The sequence below is a fragment of the Saimiri boliviensis genome, chromosome 8, assembly GCF_048565385.1.
Source record: "Saimiri boliviensis isolate mSaiBol1 chromosome 8, mSaiBol1.pri, whole genome shotgun sequence".
NCBI classification, from domain to species: Eukaryota; Metazoa; Chordata; class Mammalia; order Primates; family Cebidae; genus Saimiri; species Saimiri boliviensis.
This window is the reverse complement of record NC_133456.1, coordinates 113162933-113179232: the sequence shown is the minus strand read 5'-3', so window position 1 is coordinate 113179232 and position 16300 is coordinate 113162933. Positions and strand designations below refer to the sequence as shown.

Genomic DNA, 16300 nt, shown 5'->3' with positions numbered 1-16300 from the left:
AGCTCTTTTAGGTTATGATTTATTTCAGTGGCCCTTTTAGACTTTATCGTTGTGCAGTATATGCTTAGTTAATATGTGTCAGGAGAAATAATCTGATCTTAGAAAAACTCAGCCAGGTAGGCAGGGCAAGTAATATCAGCTCCTTTCTGAAAGATTAGGAAACAGGCTGAGAGAAGTTAAGAGAGTCCCTAGGCTCTCTAGTGCCAGAGCTCTAGCTGAAACACCATCTGTCAAGTACCTGAACCAAGTGTATTTCATTGTACCATATTCCCTCTCCAAGTGGCTCACATCAAACAAGCAAAGTAGAAGATATAAGTAGTATATGAATTGGTTATAAAAGTCCTAAAAAAAACCTTCCTGTCATTTCTGATAATAATTCATCTCTTGATTTTTTTTTAGAGGGGGGTGTGTGGGTGTGCGCGCACACATGTGCTTCTGTATGTGTGAGAGGGAGATAGAGAAAGATGATATTTACTGGTTAGGAAAAGAATTGATTCAGGAGACAACAGAAGGCCAACTGGAAATCCTGAGCAATTTCCAAATCCTGAGGTTAGGGCCAGACCATGCGAAAGGACAGTGATCAATTTGTACATCTTGCTGTTACTGACTGCCATAATTCTTTTAAGAATGATGGCACACAGCTTTGGAAGATTCTTGAAAATGAATTACTTTATTTTCTAAACACTGTCAATACTTTGGTTTTGTTGTTGTTATTATTGTTGTTGTTGTTTTTTAGAAATCATGTTTGAAGCGTTATTTTTATTTCTTAGGTTTTGTGACATTCCAATAATACTTCTTTTTTTCTTCTTCCTTTACCAGAAGAAGAAGAAGAGCAGGTGCCCACTGATGGAGGCACATCAGCAGAAGCCATGCAGGTTCCCTTGGAAGAAGATGATGAATTGGAGGAGGAAGAAATTATTAATGATGAGAATTTCCTGGGTAAGAGACCGCTGGATAGTCCTGAAGCTGAAGAACTGCCCGCCATGAAGCGGCCACGGCTGTTAAGCACTAAAGGGGACGCGCTAGATGTTGTGTTATTGGAAGCTCGAGAGCCACTCAGCTCCATAAACACTCAAAAGATCCCACCCATGCTTTCTCCAGTCCATGTACAGGACAGTACAGACGTGGCACCTCCCTCACCCGAGCCGCCAATGTTGGCTCCAGTTGCAAAATCACAAATGCCAACTGCAAAACCATTAGAAACAAAATCATTTATACCTAAAACAAAGACTAAAACTAGCTCTCCAGGACAGAAGACTAAATCACCTAAAACTGCCCAGTCACCAGCAATGGTCGGAAGTCCTATTCGATCACCAAAAACTGCATCCAAAGAAAAGAAATCACCTGGACGTTCTAAGAGCCCCAAGAGTCCCAAGAGCCCCAAGGTCATGACTCATATTCCCCAAACACCAGTGAGACCTGAAACACCAAATAGGACTCCTGCAGCTACCATCAGTGAAAAAATTAGTAAAGAGACTATCCAGGTCAAACAAATACAGACTGCCCCTGATGCTGGGAAACTGAACAGTGAGAATCAGCCGAAAAAGGCTGTGGTACCAGATAAAACAATCGAGGCCTCTATTGATGCTGTGATTGCTCGAGCCTGTGCTGAGCGAGAGCCGGATCCCTTCGAGTTTTCTTCTGGATCGGAATCTGAAGGAGACATTTTTACCAGCCCTAAGAGAATTTCAGGCTCCGAGTGTACCACTCCCAAAGCTTCCACTTCCGCGAACAGTTTCACAAAGTCAGGATCCACTCCTCTTCCTCTTTCCGGCGGAACCTCAAGTTCCGATAACTCATGGACGATGGATGCCTCCATTGATGAGGTTGTACGTAAAGCAAAACTGGGAGCACCTTCGAATATGCCTCCCAACTTCCCTTATATCTCTTCTCCGTCAGTGTCTCCTCCCACTCCCGAGCCTCTCCACAAGGTGTATGAGGAGAAAAGCAAGCTGCCTTCCTCCGTGGAGGTGAAAAAGAAGTTGAAAAAGGAACTGAAGACTAAAATGAAAAAGAAAGAAAAGCAGAGAGATAGGGAGAGGGAAAAAGACAAAAACAAGGACAGAAGTAAGGAGAAGGATAAAGTCAAAGAGAAAGAGAAAGACAAGGAAGCTGGCAGGGAAACCAAGTATCCCTGGAAGGAATTTCTTAAAGAGGAAGAGGCAGATCCCTACAAGTTTAAAATCAAAGAATTTGAAGATGTCGATCCCAAAGTGAGATTGAAAGACGGACTCGTGAGGAAGGAGAAAGAGAAGCATAAAGATAAGAAGAAAGACAGAGAGAAAGGCAAGAAAGATAAAGATAAGAGAGAGAAAGAAAAAGCAAAAGATAAAGGCAGAGAAGAGAAGATGAAAGCCCCGGCACCCGCGCTGGTGTTGCCCCCGAAAGAGCTGGCCCTGCCCTTGTTCAGCCCTGCCGCGGCCGCCAGGGTCCCGGCCATGCTGCCGTCTTTGCTGCCAGTGCTTCCAGAAAAACTGTTTGAGGAGAAAGAGAAGCCGAAGGAGAAAGAAAAGAAAAAGGACAAAAAGGAGAAGAAGAAGAAGAAAGAGAAGGAGAAGGAGAAAGAGAAGAAGGAGAAGGAAAGAGAGAAAGAGAAGAGAGAGCGAGAGAAGAGAGAAAAAGAAAAGGAGAAACACAAGCATGAGAAAGTAAGCAGTTTCTCATTTTCAGCCCTATGTGAACAGAGCCCTAGCGAGAAACCCAGGGAAACAAAGCCCGCAATTCTGTCTGTATTCTGGATGTAAATCACCCATCACTTAAGTGGAAATATGTTTGTGATGAGGTTACAAAATTTAGTTTTAATTCTAAAACCCATAAACCTGTAATCAAGTCCTCTAGATGTTAAAAATTCACGGCCTAAAAGGCATCTAATCACAGACTAGAAACTCTCTTAACCATAGTGATCTCCGGCAGTTTAAAAAAAAACCTGGGTTCTTAAATTATGAATAATATTTCTGTCAATTATCAAGTCTGCTACATTGTGTTTTGCATCCAAATACTGAGAAAGGCAGCATCCATGTTTCTAAAAGCGTGCAAAACCATGACACTATTTTAAGGGATGGCAAGGCCCATTGATGGACCACTGCCTTGGCCTTCTTGATCGGTGAGCCATTTTGGCCTGTGGTTAAGATTATGGCTGTCTACAGAACTTTCAGTAGCATCTTTTATTCCTTCTGGTTTCTGCTTTAATAAGATAAGGGCACAGTTCTGAGTATCTAGACTGGTCTGGCAGCCTGGTGCATGGGCAGGAAGTAATCCCACATGGCAGAAATGTTTGACCATCTCAGTAAGTCTGACTTCACTTCACAGTGTACAGCCAGAGGACCTGATAGAAGGCCTATAATTTTGTGGGCACCGGGGTTCGGTCGTCACGCTGTGACCTCTGCTTACCCAGCTTTGCTTTTCAGTCCATGGTTCCTTGGATCACAGCAGCCGGCTGGGTGATGTGAAAATTTCTTGTAAACTTTCTGAAAAAGGGTCTATTCATGGTGCCACCACAGAGCTCCTAGTGATCCTTTCCTTGCCCTCTAAAAGTTTTCCTCTTTGAGCTTGGCTATAAAATAATGTCCAGTAATTGATTTTCACTTGGTAAAATTTGATGTATTTTACTTGCAGCAGATGTATTACCACTAAATTTGGAATATTTTGTGACTTCAAAGTTACCTAGAAGTGTGAGTGTAGTTGACAACTTTGGCTGATCTAAAATACAAAGAAGAGAAATGGGAATTGTGATATCGATACCTGAACGTTGACAAGTTAACAAGACACAGAAATCCAACTCCTATATCCATTTTAAAAATCATTTCATTGTATTATGCAATTACTACATAGTAGTTGTCAGGTTTTAAAGCAGATCCACACACCTTATTTCCTCCTCCTAATATGCCTGTGACATAGGTCCAGCGGGTGTTGTGATCAGTATTTATGGAAGAGAGCCCGAGCCCGAGAGAGGGACTTGTCCCAGATCAGGACTGCACGGCTAGCAAGAGCCGGGTCATTCCGCTGCAGAGACCGCAGGGTGAGGCGGTGGTGTTAGATGTGTTGCCTGACAGCAGTTAGTCATTTATCCCTCATGTACCTGGTCACTTGGCAGCCGAGCCCTCGGTAAATCAAACAGGGGCCCATTGCTTTCACCACCATCTTCACTTTGGAAAATCAATGGAGTCGTTTCAGCAGCCGTTATGAATTTGAGTGAAGCCCATCAGATTCGGTTTGTAACAGCAGTCCCATGCCTTTGTACAGCATCTACCTGGCTTTAGGGAAGAAAAGTCCCTCAGACTACCTTGGTGGAAGGCCAGGCTCAGTCTCTAGAAGCACAGATTCCATCTGAAAGAAAGATACACGTTCGTGGATCAGTTTTGATGAGTTATGGAGCAGATATATGGCAAAAGATACAAATGTAGAAAATTCAGCTATCTTAAAAGACCTTTATAAATAATAAATAGTAATGTCTATAGATTTAGACCTGAGTTCAGATCCTGGCTTTTGGGAAACAAGTCATTTAGATAAGGATTAAATGAGAACATACAGGGTGCGCTTAGTACCGTCTCTGACGCCTAAATGTCAGTAGATGGAGGTGGCGTTCCATTCTGAATCAAAACAATAAAATGTGGAAACCTGGAGATTACTGCTTCATTGACTGTATCAGCTAGCCTGTGTTAATATGGGCAAGTCAGCTAGTGTTAATAGATTTTTAAAATTGTTCCGCTTCCTTGGCATTATTTGGAATCTTAGCCCTCGATACAAATAGGAAAGGATAAAGGCTAGGACACCCCATGGAGATGCCATTGACAAGGAGTAGAAATTGGGGTAGTAACATAAGCGTTAAGACTTCTCTTTCTCCAACCCCATTTAAATCCCCCAAGAATCACGGCATATGAGTAAACACAAATGTACCTGAAATGGGATTCCATATGGTCCAAAGAATTTTCCTACAAATCTACGGAAATAAGGGCTGCAGAGGTGAATTAAAGCGAGGCGTATCTAAGCTGCCCCGAGAAAATGTCTTCAGCCAAAAGAATGAAGGCTGCAGTCTCCTTTTCCCTCCTCATCATCCTGCTCAACTCCAGGAGCAGCTCAGGGACAGTGACCCAGATCAGCAAACGAGCATTTGTTTAAATCTTTAATCCCCATGTTTATTTTTTCCTGTGTATAAAGCCTTTACCAGCCTTACCCACATTTATCAATACCAACAACCAGTAAAGATGTGATTAATTAAACAGGAATTTGCATGGTAGGTAGAAGGAGCTTTGGGCTTTGGAATCCAGCAGACCCAGAATAAGATCCAGGACAAGTTTTTTAGCTTCTTTAAACCTTAATATTTCATCTTTAAAATAGAGACAATGATAAGAACACTAACAATAGCAAAACAGTCATAGTTAACATTGAATAATTACTATGTGCTAAACACCATGCTAAGCGCTGTAATTCCTTACCACAATCCTCGAAGGTAGATACTGTAATTATTATCACTTTAAGATGAGAAACTAAGGCTTAGAGAGATTAAGAGATTTGTCCAAGATTACACATCTAGTAAGGGTACAGGAGCCAGAATTCGAATCCAGGCTGTCAGATGCTATGATATATGGTCCTAACTACTACTTTTTTCTATATTGTGTGAAAAATGAGATTAGTGAAATAATGTGGTTAGTAGCTCACCATAAGAGGTTCAAATTGTTTTTCTATGAGTTGTAATCCAGAGAGTGTTAAGTTATGCAAGCTTTTAGTTCCCCTTTGTGGGCAATCAGACACCTAGTAAGGATTGGGAATGTAGACTGTCTCTTATTTAAAATAGAACCACCTTAACTTTTTATAAAATATGTGTGTTAATGGCCAGGTGCAGTGGCTTATGCCTGTAATCCCAATACTTTAGGAGGCCAAGGCAGGAGGATTGCTTGAGGACAGGAATTTGAGATCAGTATAGGGAACATAGTGAGACTGTCTCTCAAAAAAGAAAAGAAAAAAAAGAAAACTTTTTTTTTATTAACTAGGCATGGAGTGCACATCTGGAGTCCCAGCTGCTTGGGAGGCTGAGGTGGGAGAATAGCGCCACTGCACTTCAGCTTTGGCAACAGAGTGCAACCCTGTCTTTAAAAAAAAAAAAAAAAAAAGAAAAAAGAAAGACACGTTAAAAGCAATTATGTTGATCAGTTGCAGTCACAACCTTAATAGTTGCAGCAGTGATAAACCTAACAGTACATTTCAGAACAATTTAAAATTGTTACTCATACTGTCACATTTGGGATTAAGTAAGAATTTTTTAAATGTTTTATTAAAATTTGTGTTTCTGTGTGTGTCAGTGAATATGTTGCATGGATCTTTGGAGTTTAGATAACTTTACAGGATTACTTTAATATTTCCTCTTGCTCTTTTAAGTGATTTTTGGAGGGAGGCTTATTGTGAAAAAATAAATGCATTTTTAAATTTGTGTTAGTAGGACTGGACAGTTACACTATATTCTTAAATAGATGATTAGCCAAAATCCATCTGTCAAATTGGGATAGCTGTTTTACATTTGAATATGATCTAGAAAGGCACATTAGAGTTTCACCCCAAAAATGCTGACATCACCCACCACCTGTAGATAAGTAAGTCCAGTGCTGGCCAAGGGAGCCTGGCTTTGGCAGCCACACTGACCGGGGTGGAAATTCCAACTCTGCCACTTACTCGTTATTCTCCAGCCTCTCAACCTTGCAGACCGTCTGCTTCCTTCCTCTGTCTCCTTCCTCCCATTCAAAACTGGGAAGAGACAGCAGCATTTGACAGTTTAACTTATCTCTGCTTAAAAACAGTAGTTTCATGCCGTCTCTAAGTCTATTTTGGTTTCAAAGGCCATCTCTTCTTCCTTCTCTTAGAAAACACTAAATGAAGACTAGTTTGTGTCATTTAATTAAGATGAGTAGATGACTCTAACAGTTCTGAATTTTCTTACAGATATCCAATAGTGTTGATGATCAACCCATGCATAATTGGGAGTTGTTGATGATAGAAAGCTCATAAATCCTAGGAAGGATTCTCAGCATTTTTTATCCTATTGATTGAGGAATTGTTTTATTTGAGCTAACCTTGGCTACTGAATAAACTAACTGGATAGTAAATGATATTAACATCTACCACTTCTTGAGTTCCTACAGGTTCCAGGCCTGGCCAGAATTCAGATTTAGCTCCCCCAACAGCTCTGAGGATTTGGTATTGTGATTCCTGTTTTACAGTTGAGAAAACTGCACAGAAAGATCGAGTACCTTGCTGCAGCCAGTGAGGGGAGGGCGCCCAGGCCTGCTTTGGTGACCTAAGTGACATATGTGAATGAGAGGGATAGGGATGGTTTGATGTTTGACAGTGAGGGGGCAACATGATTTTATAAAATGTATGTAAAGTTATCTTAGAGATACCTTAGAGAGCACCTGTTTAACTACCATATTTTAAAGAGCAGGAAAGGGATCTCCTTTACACTTTTATGACTTTAGCTATCAGAATAATTAAAATTTTTAATGTTCCTTTAATCTATCCCCAAGTCCTATAGGATTTGCTCCCAAGTAATCTTTTATTAAATGTAAACGGTTTCTTCTTTAGAGAATGATAAATTATCTAATTGGTTTGAGCCTTTAATGAAGGGTTTTCATCCTTTTCCCCTTTGGTTTAAGCAATATAGTCTCATTCCAAGTCCGTTCTCATCAGCTATTATAATTAACTAATGAAATGAAGGTTTTTTTTTTTTTTTTTTTTTTTTTTTGGTAAATAAAGCAACCCAATAAAGGAGGGGAAATATTTCCTTCCTGTTTCTTAACTGTATGTTCCAAGAGGAAATAAGAAACTTAATGTTTAAATGAATATATTTAAATGTGTAGAAGTTTACCCAAGGCCACCTCCCAGCCTTCATGACTCTACTCTCTGAGCATGGACGGAAAGCCCACGTTCTATCTCAGTTGTCCAAATGGGAGAACTTTGTTATACTTAACCACAACTGCACATCTTCTGACTCTCTGTTTAGTATTTTGAATCGTTATCAGAATTTACGTAGACTGTGTTTCTAAACGGAAATAATGTAAAGACCTTAATTGCTGAGAGATACAAGATGGTTCCAGCCATAGTTCAGCATCCAGATGTTAGGTGATTCCATTCAGCTTTCATCAGTACTATTTATGAGGTTTTTTCTAATATATCAGCATAGATGGGAATCTGAATTAGCGCCTGCTAAATTTGCTGCTACCCTAGTTGGTATACATATATGGTGGGTTTTTTTAATGAAAGGAGTTTAACATTAAAAAATTTTTTAAAAACCTTGGACAGATTACATTGACAAAGCTGCCCATTACCTTTGCAGAAAGTCCCTGTCAAAAGATAAACTTTAAAGCTGGAATGCATGAAAGAGTTCCAAGATATAATTTAAATTTGAACTGATTCTTAATAGATAAGCTTTTTAAAAATCCACCTCTTTGCTTCAAGTCAGGATTTTAAAAATAAATTTCCCCTTTAAATCTCTTGAGCGATTTTCATTTTTTGCAAGGCCGCACTGCTGGTGTCCTGGAAAAATGGAGAGTTAGAGCTTTATCAGTTGGTGCCCTGAGGTATGTGGCAGAGAAGCTAAATCCTTGAAGATTAACAAAAAAAAATGCAGCACATGGCAATAAGGGGCTTATATGACTACTAGTATTAGTTCAGGTGAAAGAAGTATTGCTTATACATAAAACTGGACAAATCCACTGACAATGTATTTTTAGTTAGCTACAAAGGAGTCTTATATTGCTGGACTTTACCTCTTTGGTGAATTGGGAAGCTTAGTAATCCACTGTAAATGCTCTTCTGTGTGCCCCAATTCTCAGCATTACTCCAAAGTGCTGTTCTTTTATTTTAACCCTTAAAAGCTCATCTTGGCCCCAGATTTTGGCTTCATGCCATTAAAAGATGGCATTAGTCATGTCCTCTGAGTCATTGAAGTCATCCTTTTGTTTGTTGTTTTCTGGGAAGTACACATGAGAAATTATTTTATGATTGTAGGAAATACTTCTGTTTTTATTTTGGTAAGCACACAGATAAAGTTAATGGAAGCAAAAATCCGGGAAGAAATTTTAATTTAGAAATTGTACTTTCTGTATCCGTATTATTACCATCCTCATTAATCTTTTTCTATAATTGTTTGAACTTTCTCAATTTCAATCTAATTTAACTTGTTTTTAGGAATGAAATAAAAGTATTTAAGTAGTTTTTAGATAGGGTTATCTCATATCCTGGTTTGCCTGGGACAATCCCAGTTGTGTGGGATAATCAGTAGCTCCTTCTTTTCCTTTCAGAGGCATCTGTGTTTAGATGATACAACCACCATAATTACAGATGAAACTTTGAGCCAAGATATTAGATTGTGAATCATTCATTCATTCAACCAGTTGACTGAATACCTGTTGCCTTCAGGGCACATTCATACCATTTTAAATCTAACTTATGTTTGTCCACTTTTGTTTACTTAATTTTTACATATTGTATCATTTAGTTTTTTTAATAGTAGGTAATAAATAGATCATGTCTTGATTCCTCTGTCCGGCCAAGCCATTTAAGACAGTGTCAAAAACCCAGCTAGTTTAGTTGAGTGAAGGTGAGGCCAGGGTTAATCTCAATTTCCATATAAACTAGTTAACCTTCCATATAGAAAAAAAAGTTTTACAACTAACCCTAACCATCTCACAAATATGTATCATTTATCTTAAGAGATATTGACAAGTAAAGTGAATAGCTCCATGTAAGCCTTCAGCATTACCAGAAAAAAGAACTTACAATGTGTGCCAAAGAGTCAAGGAGCAGTATGGTGAACAGGGGCTGAGTTTGGTGTCAGGAGCCCTGGATTTCGGCCATTTACTTACTAACTTTGTAACTCTGGGCAAAACGCTTACTCTTTCTGAGCTCTTACATGGGAATAGTACCATCCACACCTACCCTATAGAGTTGCATAATTTTTTTCTTTTTTTGTATTTTTTGTTATCTCCTCAAGCTAAAGAGTTGGATAATTTAAATAAGACACATTTCACCAAGTGCTATGCAAGTGTAGGTTATCATTATTGGGTGTTGTGGTAATAGAAATGAGCCAAACATACGATCGAATAGTAGAGCAGAATTTTTTTAAAGGTAGGTCAAACAGCTTTATTTTTAATTAGAGCTTAAACGGTTATTTGAATGCTTATATGCTAGTGTTGTTAGTTGAAAAAATAAGAAATACTACTTCTAATACCTCATCACTGATGAATATGTAACCCTAAAATTTTTGGAGTGGAAGAATATAAGAACTTCATGTAATTTTTCATTCTCTGAATCAAAAAGTCTGCATCCAGTCTCAATTGTGCTATTTGTGTGACGTTAGAACAGAAAAGGAAAATGGAAAAGGAAGGAAAAATGGTTGCTCCATAGATGATCACTTCACTTGTAAAATGAAACCCACACTGTCTACCCTACGTGTTTGTTTTTTAAAAACCTCAATGAGCACATCTGGAGTATAACCAAGAACAATGCCTGGCAAATTATAGGTCGCTTATAAATGTTTGCTTATTTTTGTTATATTTGTTTATTCCACAGATAACACAGAAAGATGAGGAAGTCTTAAATAGTTCATAAAATAAAGACTGGACCATTTGTTTTCAGATTTGTTAGATATAAAACTCTTCGTTAAAAAAAATATTGGATACGGCAAGGTATGGTGGCTCACACCTGTTATCCCAGCACTTTGGGGAGGCCAAGGCAGGTGGATCATGAGGTTAGGGTTCGAGAACATCCTGGCCAGCCTGGTAAATTCCCATCTCTAATATAAATACAGAAAATCAGCCAGGCATCGTGGCGTGAGACTGTAATCCCAGCTACTCAAGAGGCTGAGGCAGGAGAATTGCTTAAACCTGGGAGGCGTAGGTTGTGGTGAGCCGAGATCATGCCACTGAATTCCAGCCTGGGCGACAGAGCAAGACTGTCTCAAAAAAATAATAATAATAAATATAAATATAAATATATATATATATATATATATATATATATATATATATATATATGACTTGAACACAAACTCTAGTTATGCCTGGGCCTTGCTCCACCCACCACCCATTCCCCTCATGACAAGACCCTTGACCCTGGACCATACTGTCTGCAAGACCAGGTAAATGATGGAGACATCAGCTAAGAGTGAGACTGGCTAGGGGGCAGAAGTGGTTTTGTGGGAAGTTGATAAGATTTGAGTGTGATGAGGTTAAATACAGGATATTTGTTGAAAATGTTTAATAGGCAACTTCGTATTTTGGCCTTAGTGTCAATCAGTGCTAATCCAGACAGAGATCTTGAAGACACATTTTAGAGTTACAGTTGAAACCGTGGGCAGAGATGAGGTCACTAAGGAAACTAGCATGACAAGGGGAGAGGGCCACATAAGGTCAGGTGAAAGCAGACAGCTTTTAAAGGAGAAGGAAGGAGCATGAGAAGACTGTAATGGAAAAGCATGCTGGGACATGAGGCAGTTGGCAAGGGTTAAGGAATGAAGAAGTGAGAAAACGGACAATGAAGTTGACATCGAAACGCATGAGAAGTTGTTAGCTAGAGGTTGAAGAGAAGGTCAGAAAATGTTGAAGGTAAAGTGGAGCACATTTAAAAGTGAGATGAAAATAATTAGTGGAACAGAGAGATTGAAGATACTGTAAATAAATAAGCAGAGATGGAGCAAGCTTCTTTAGAAGACAGCAGGAGGCAGATGCTGGTGTAATTGTGGGCGCAGAGAAGTTTGTAGGGAATTGAAGGAGCTCTCCTTCAACACTGGTGGCTTTAGTATTTCCTGTGGAGCTGCATGCATGGAAGGGGAAAGGGGGTTATGGGAAGAGTCTTGACAGTGGTAAAGATCGAAATCATTGCTTCATAGTCATGCTTTACACGTATCTTAAGACTTCTAGTGTCAGATGCTGAGACAGGCACTGGAAGACAGCAGTAAACAAAACACGCATGGTCTCTGCCCTTAGCTGGGTTACCAGCTAGTATTGGAGGCATAGATGAAGTTGGATTCTTAAAAGTTTCCTTTGGTATCATTCAGTGCTCTGGGGGATGGTTTTAGGTTGTTCCTGGATGTATGGTGGGATAAGTGAGGCAAGAGAGTTGGGGCAAGGGACACTGATAATTCAACAAATGCCTACTTGGCATCTCCTGCATGCCAGGCGCTGTGCAAGAGCATGGTTGAAGCAGTAGATTTTGATGGGCTGGAGGATTTAAAAAACAACTCTAGGAAGAGACAGACATGTAAATACATACGATAAAATAACAGATTTGATATACATGTACTATATTAACTTTACGACCTGTTGCTCGTTATTTCTATATTCATTCCCCGTTAGAACCACTACACGGTTCTATTATGATTTAATTATTGAGCTGGAAATACATAAATTAAGGTTTGCAACCATTAGTGACTAACAGTGAACTACTGGCATGTACTTGGGACAGTTCCTTACAGCAGAGAACCATCCCACCAAAAATACCAATCCTACCCCGCCCCCCATTGAAAAACTCTGAGATAGTCATTTGGAAATGCAGAGCTTTTGTTTAGTTTGTTAGTTCAAAATGTGGATTATATGATCTGCAAATTAAAAATTCTGAAGAGACACTTTAACATCAGACTTAGTTTCTGTGTTCTCTTCTGACTAATAGGTCAGATATTTGTGAGGTCTTCACCTTACCCAGCAGCCATTGCCTTCACCTCAAATCATTTCCGAAAGAAAAAGTGTGTGTGTGTGTGTGTGTGTGTGTGTGTGTGTGTTTTGTTTTGATACAGAGTTTTGCCCTGTCACCCAGGCTGGAGTGCAACCTCTACCTCCCGAGTTCAAGCGATTCTCCTGCCTCAGCCTCCGGAGTAGCTGGGTTTACAGGCTCATGCCACTGTATTGGGCTAACTTTTGTATTTTTAGTAGAGATGGGGTTTCACCATGCTGGCCAGACTGGTTTCAAACTCCTGACCTTGTGATCGTCCTCCCTTGGCCTCCCAAAGTGCAGGATTATAGGAGTAAGCCACTGCACCTGTCCTGATTTTGTTTTCTTTCACAGCACTTCAGATTGTATTACCTCTAGCAAAAAATACGACAGTTTAATGCTACAGTTACACCTAGTAATTCAGCTTTCTCATTTGACAGTGAAGACTTAAGATGAGTTGAATGTTTGTCAAGTTCCATAAATGTATGCTTTTATCTTACAGAGAAGACATCATTGCAGCTTTTTCTGTTATTAAGGCTGGTAATTGTTTAAATGCTCACCAAAAATAATCTAGATAACAATTTTTGTTTAAAAATTCTAAAAATATAATTAAATCCAAAAACTAACCCAAACATATACAAATAACTACCATATATACATAATGTGATTAAAGTTTGTAGACTTTCTCACGATGCCAGGTAGCCTTCAGTTGTTGAAAAACAAAAACACAGAATGGCCTGGATTGTCTTCATGTCTAGGATTTTAGCCATATTTAAGGCTTCAGCTTTTTACTGAGTTTGTGGGAGCGGGAGAGTAGGAGGAGTGGGAGGAGGTACTTCTGTTGGAAAAACCATATTGAACTGTCACGTGCTAACTTCCACAGATAAAAGTGGAACCAGTCGCTCTGGCCCCGAGTCCAGTTATCCCCAGATTAACTCTCCGAGTCGGTGCTGGCCAAGACAAGATGTAAGTATAAACATTTTGAATCAGAGTGAAACAAATGATACGTAACCTTCTCTACCCTTTCCTAATGGACTTGGGACTCCGCAAGCTTCTCCCAGGTGTGAACATGGAGGGTCAAGCTTTGTTTTTACAACTCTTCGTTTTCGAGTTTTTATTGGTTTCTTCCACAGAGTAAATGCTTTTCACTTTATTTAACATAGAGGATTGTTTTTTTCTTGTTCTTTTTCTCTTTTTTAAAGACTAGTGCCTGACATTTCTGGATAGTGTTTAAGGTCCCAGTTTTTCTGAAAAATAAGAAACTGTACTGAATGGACTCACTGCCACATTACACCCAGGTGGATGCAATGTTACACTTTCTCAAGTACATAGTATCTGTCACCATGACAAAGAACAAAGATTCTCTTTTATTCAGATGGAACATGGTTTTATTCTGTACCTGTAAAACAAAGATACGCCAAAGGCTTGGAGAGACACTATGTAATAGTCACAACTGATGTCTTAGTTCACTCTTTTTTTTTTTTTTTTTTTTTTTTTTGAGACGGAGTTTCCCTCTTGTTACCCAGGCTGGAGTGCAATGGCGCGGTCTCGGCTCACCGCAACCTCCACCTCCTGGGTTCAGGCAATTCTCCTGCCTCAGCCTCCTGAGTAGCTGGGATTACAGGCATGCGCCACCATGCCCAGCTCATTTTTTGGATTTTTAGTAGAAACGGGGTTTCACCATGTTGACCAGGATGGTCTTGATCTCTTGACCTCATGATCCACCCGCCTCGGCCTCCCAAAGTGCTAGGATTACAGGCTTGAGCCACCGCACCTGGCCCAGTTCACTCTTTTTTAAAGAGAGCACTAGAAATGTAAACCCCATGTTTTCTGTTTATTTGTCTTAACTTTCATGGAATCATCATATCAACCCACTGGTCTTTATGTTTAATCTGTTGGATATTTTTATTTTATTTATTTTTGGGGGGAAGCATTAAGGCCTACAGTGCTCTTACCTGATCCTGTTGAGGTAATGAAGCATTGGGGTTTTTTTTTGTTTGTAACTCACATTGAAAATCATTCTCCTTATTCTGGCCGGGCGCGGTGGCTCAAGCCTGTAATCCCAGCACTTTGGGAGGCCGAGGCGGGTGGATCACGAGGTCAAGAGATCGAGACCATCCTGCTCAACATGGTGAAACCCCGTCTCTACTAAAAATACAAAAATTAGCTGGGCATGGTGGCGCGTGCCTATAATCCCAGCTACTCAGGAGGCTGAGGCAGGAGAATTGCCTGAACCCAGGAGGCGGAGGTTGCGGTGAGCCGAGATGGTGCCATTGCACTCCAGCCTGGGTAACAAGAGCGAAACTCTGTCAAAAAAAAAAAAGAAAGAAAGAAAATCATTCTTCTTGCTCCAAAGGCGTATTATGCATCATTTAATAAAATACACAGCCGGGCACGGTGGCTCAAGCCTGTAATCCCAGCACTTTGGGAGGCCGAGGCGGGTGGATCACGAGGTTGAGAGATCGAGACCATCCTGGTCAACATGGTGAAACCCCGTCTCTACTAAAAATAGGAAAAATTAGCTGGGCATGGTGGCGCGTGCCTGTAATCCCAGTTACTCAGGAGGCTGAGGCAGGAGAATTGCCGGAACCCAGGAGGCGGAGGTTGCAATGAGCCGAGATCGCGCCATTGCACTCCAGCCTGGGTAACAAGAGCGAAACTCCGTCTCAAAAAATAAAAAAAAATAAAAAATAAAAATAAAAAAAAATAAAATACACAAGATAAAAATACTACAACCTTATTTTTTCCCATTAAGCCTGAAAATGCAGTTTGCATTGTAATCAAATACTGTGTTGAAAATAGGCTTACAAGGCATTCCATCTACATTCAATTTTTAGCCATGAAAGTGAGAGTAGGAGGCATGAATTTATTTAGTAGAGGACAGAAAATTTGGTTTGTATTCTCAGTGGTGCATTTCATCTTAAAAGTTACATGTATCAATACTGCTGCTTCTGTCAATTCCATGTGTAGTGCAAAGAGAAAGTCCAGCATGATTCTGAGGAATGTGAGCAGAGAGGCAACTGCTTTTCCGGGAGAGTGTATACGCCTCTGAAAATTTAAAGGAGAAAATCCAGATGGCTCCTGTTTTTCTCACCTAGATTTTCTGGATAATTTCCACATTACTCTTTTTGGTTGTGCCAGCAGAGACCTAGGAAATTTAACAAAAATACTGTGGATTCAGTGCTTTTTCAACCAGATGCCTGGGATACCTAGTACCCCTATCTTACCAACAGAAGTGTGAATCATGTCCTCATCCCTTAAACAGTGTCGCTCAGAGAAGATCCAATCAAAGTAACTCTTCCATCTCCATGCACGTTCTGCATTTGGTCTCATTTCTGTAAGAGGACGATGTTGTTATCCATCATTCAGCAAGTATTTTTCTCCTGCAGTTCATAGTTATTCCCATTTCTCAGTAGCTCACCATTACTTAATCTTGACTCCCACACAGAATTTTGGCCTGCTCACTAAGGTTTGTTCAAAGGCACTGAAAAGCCAGCTGTGGTGGGCCATGCTGGTAGTCCCAGTTACTTGGGAGGCTGAGGCAGGAAGATCACTTGAGCCCAGGAGTTCAAGGCTGCAGTGAGCTATGATCATTCCACTGCAC

The 16300-nt window shown here is 40.1% G+C and overlaps 1 protein-coding gene across 1 annotated transcript in view; it reads left to right on the top strand.

The window, feature by feature from the left end:
- Positions 1–16300, top strand: part of TAF3 (TATA-box binding protein associated factor 3) — a 197164-nt gene that overhangs the window by 144844 nt on the left and 36020 nt on the right. Inside the window, exons 3-4 of the mRNA XM_039478973.2 lie at positions 820–2648; positions 13580–13662. Coding sequence (XP_039334907.1) covers positions 820–2648; positions 13580–13662 — 1912 coding nt within the window. The remainder of the gene's footprint in view (positions 1–819; positions 2649–13579; positions 13663–16300) is intronic.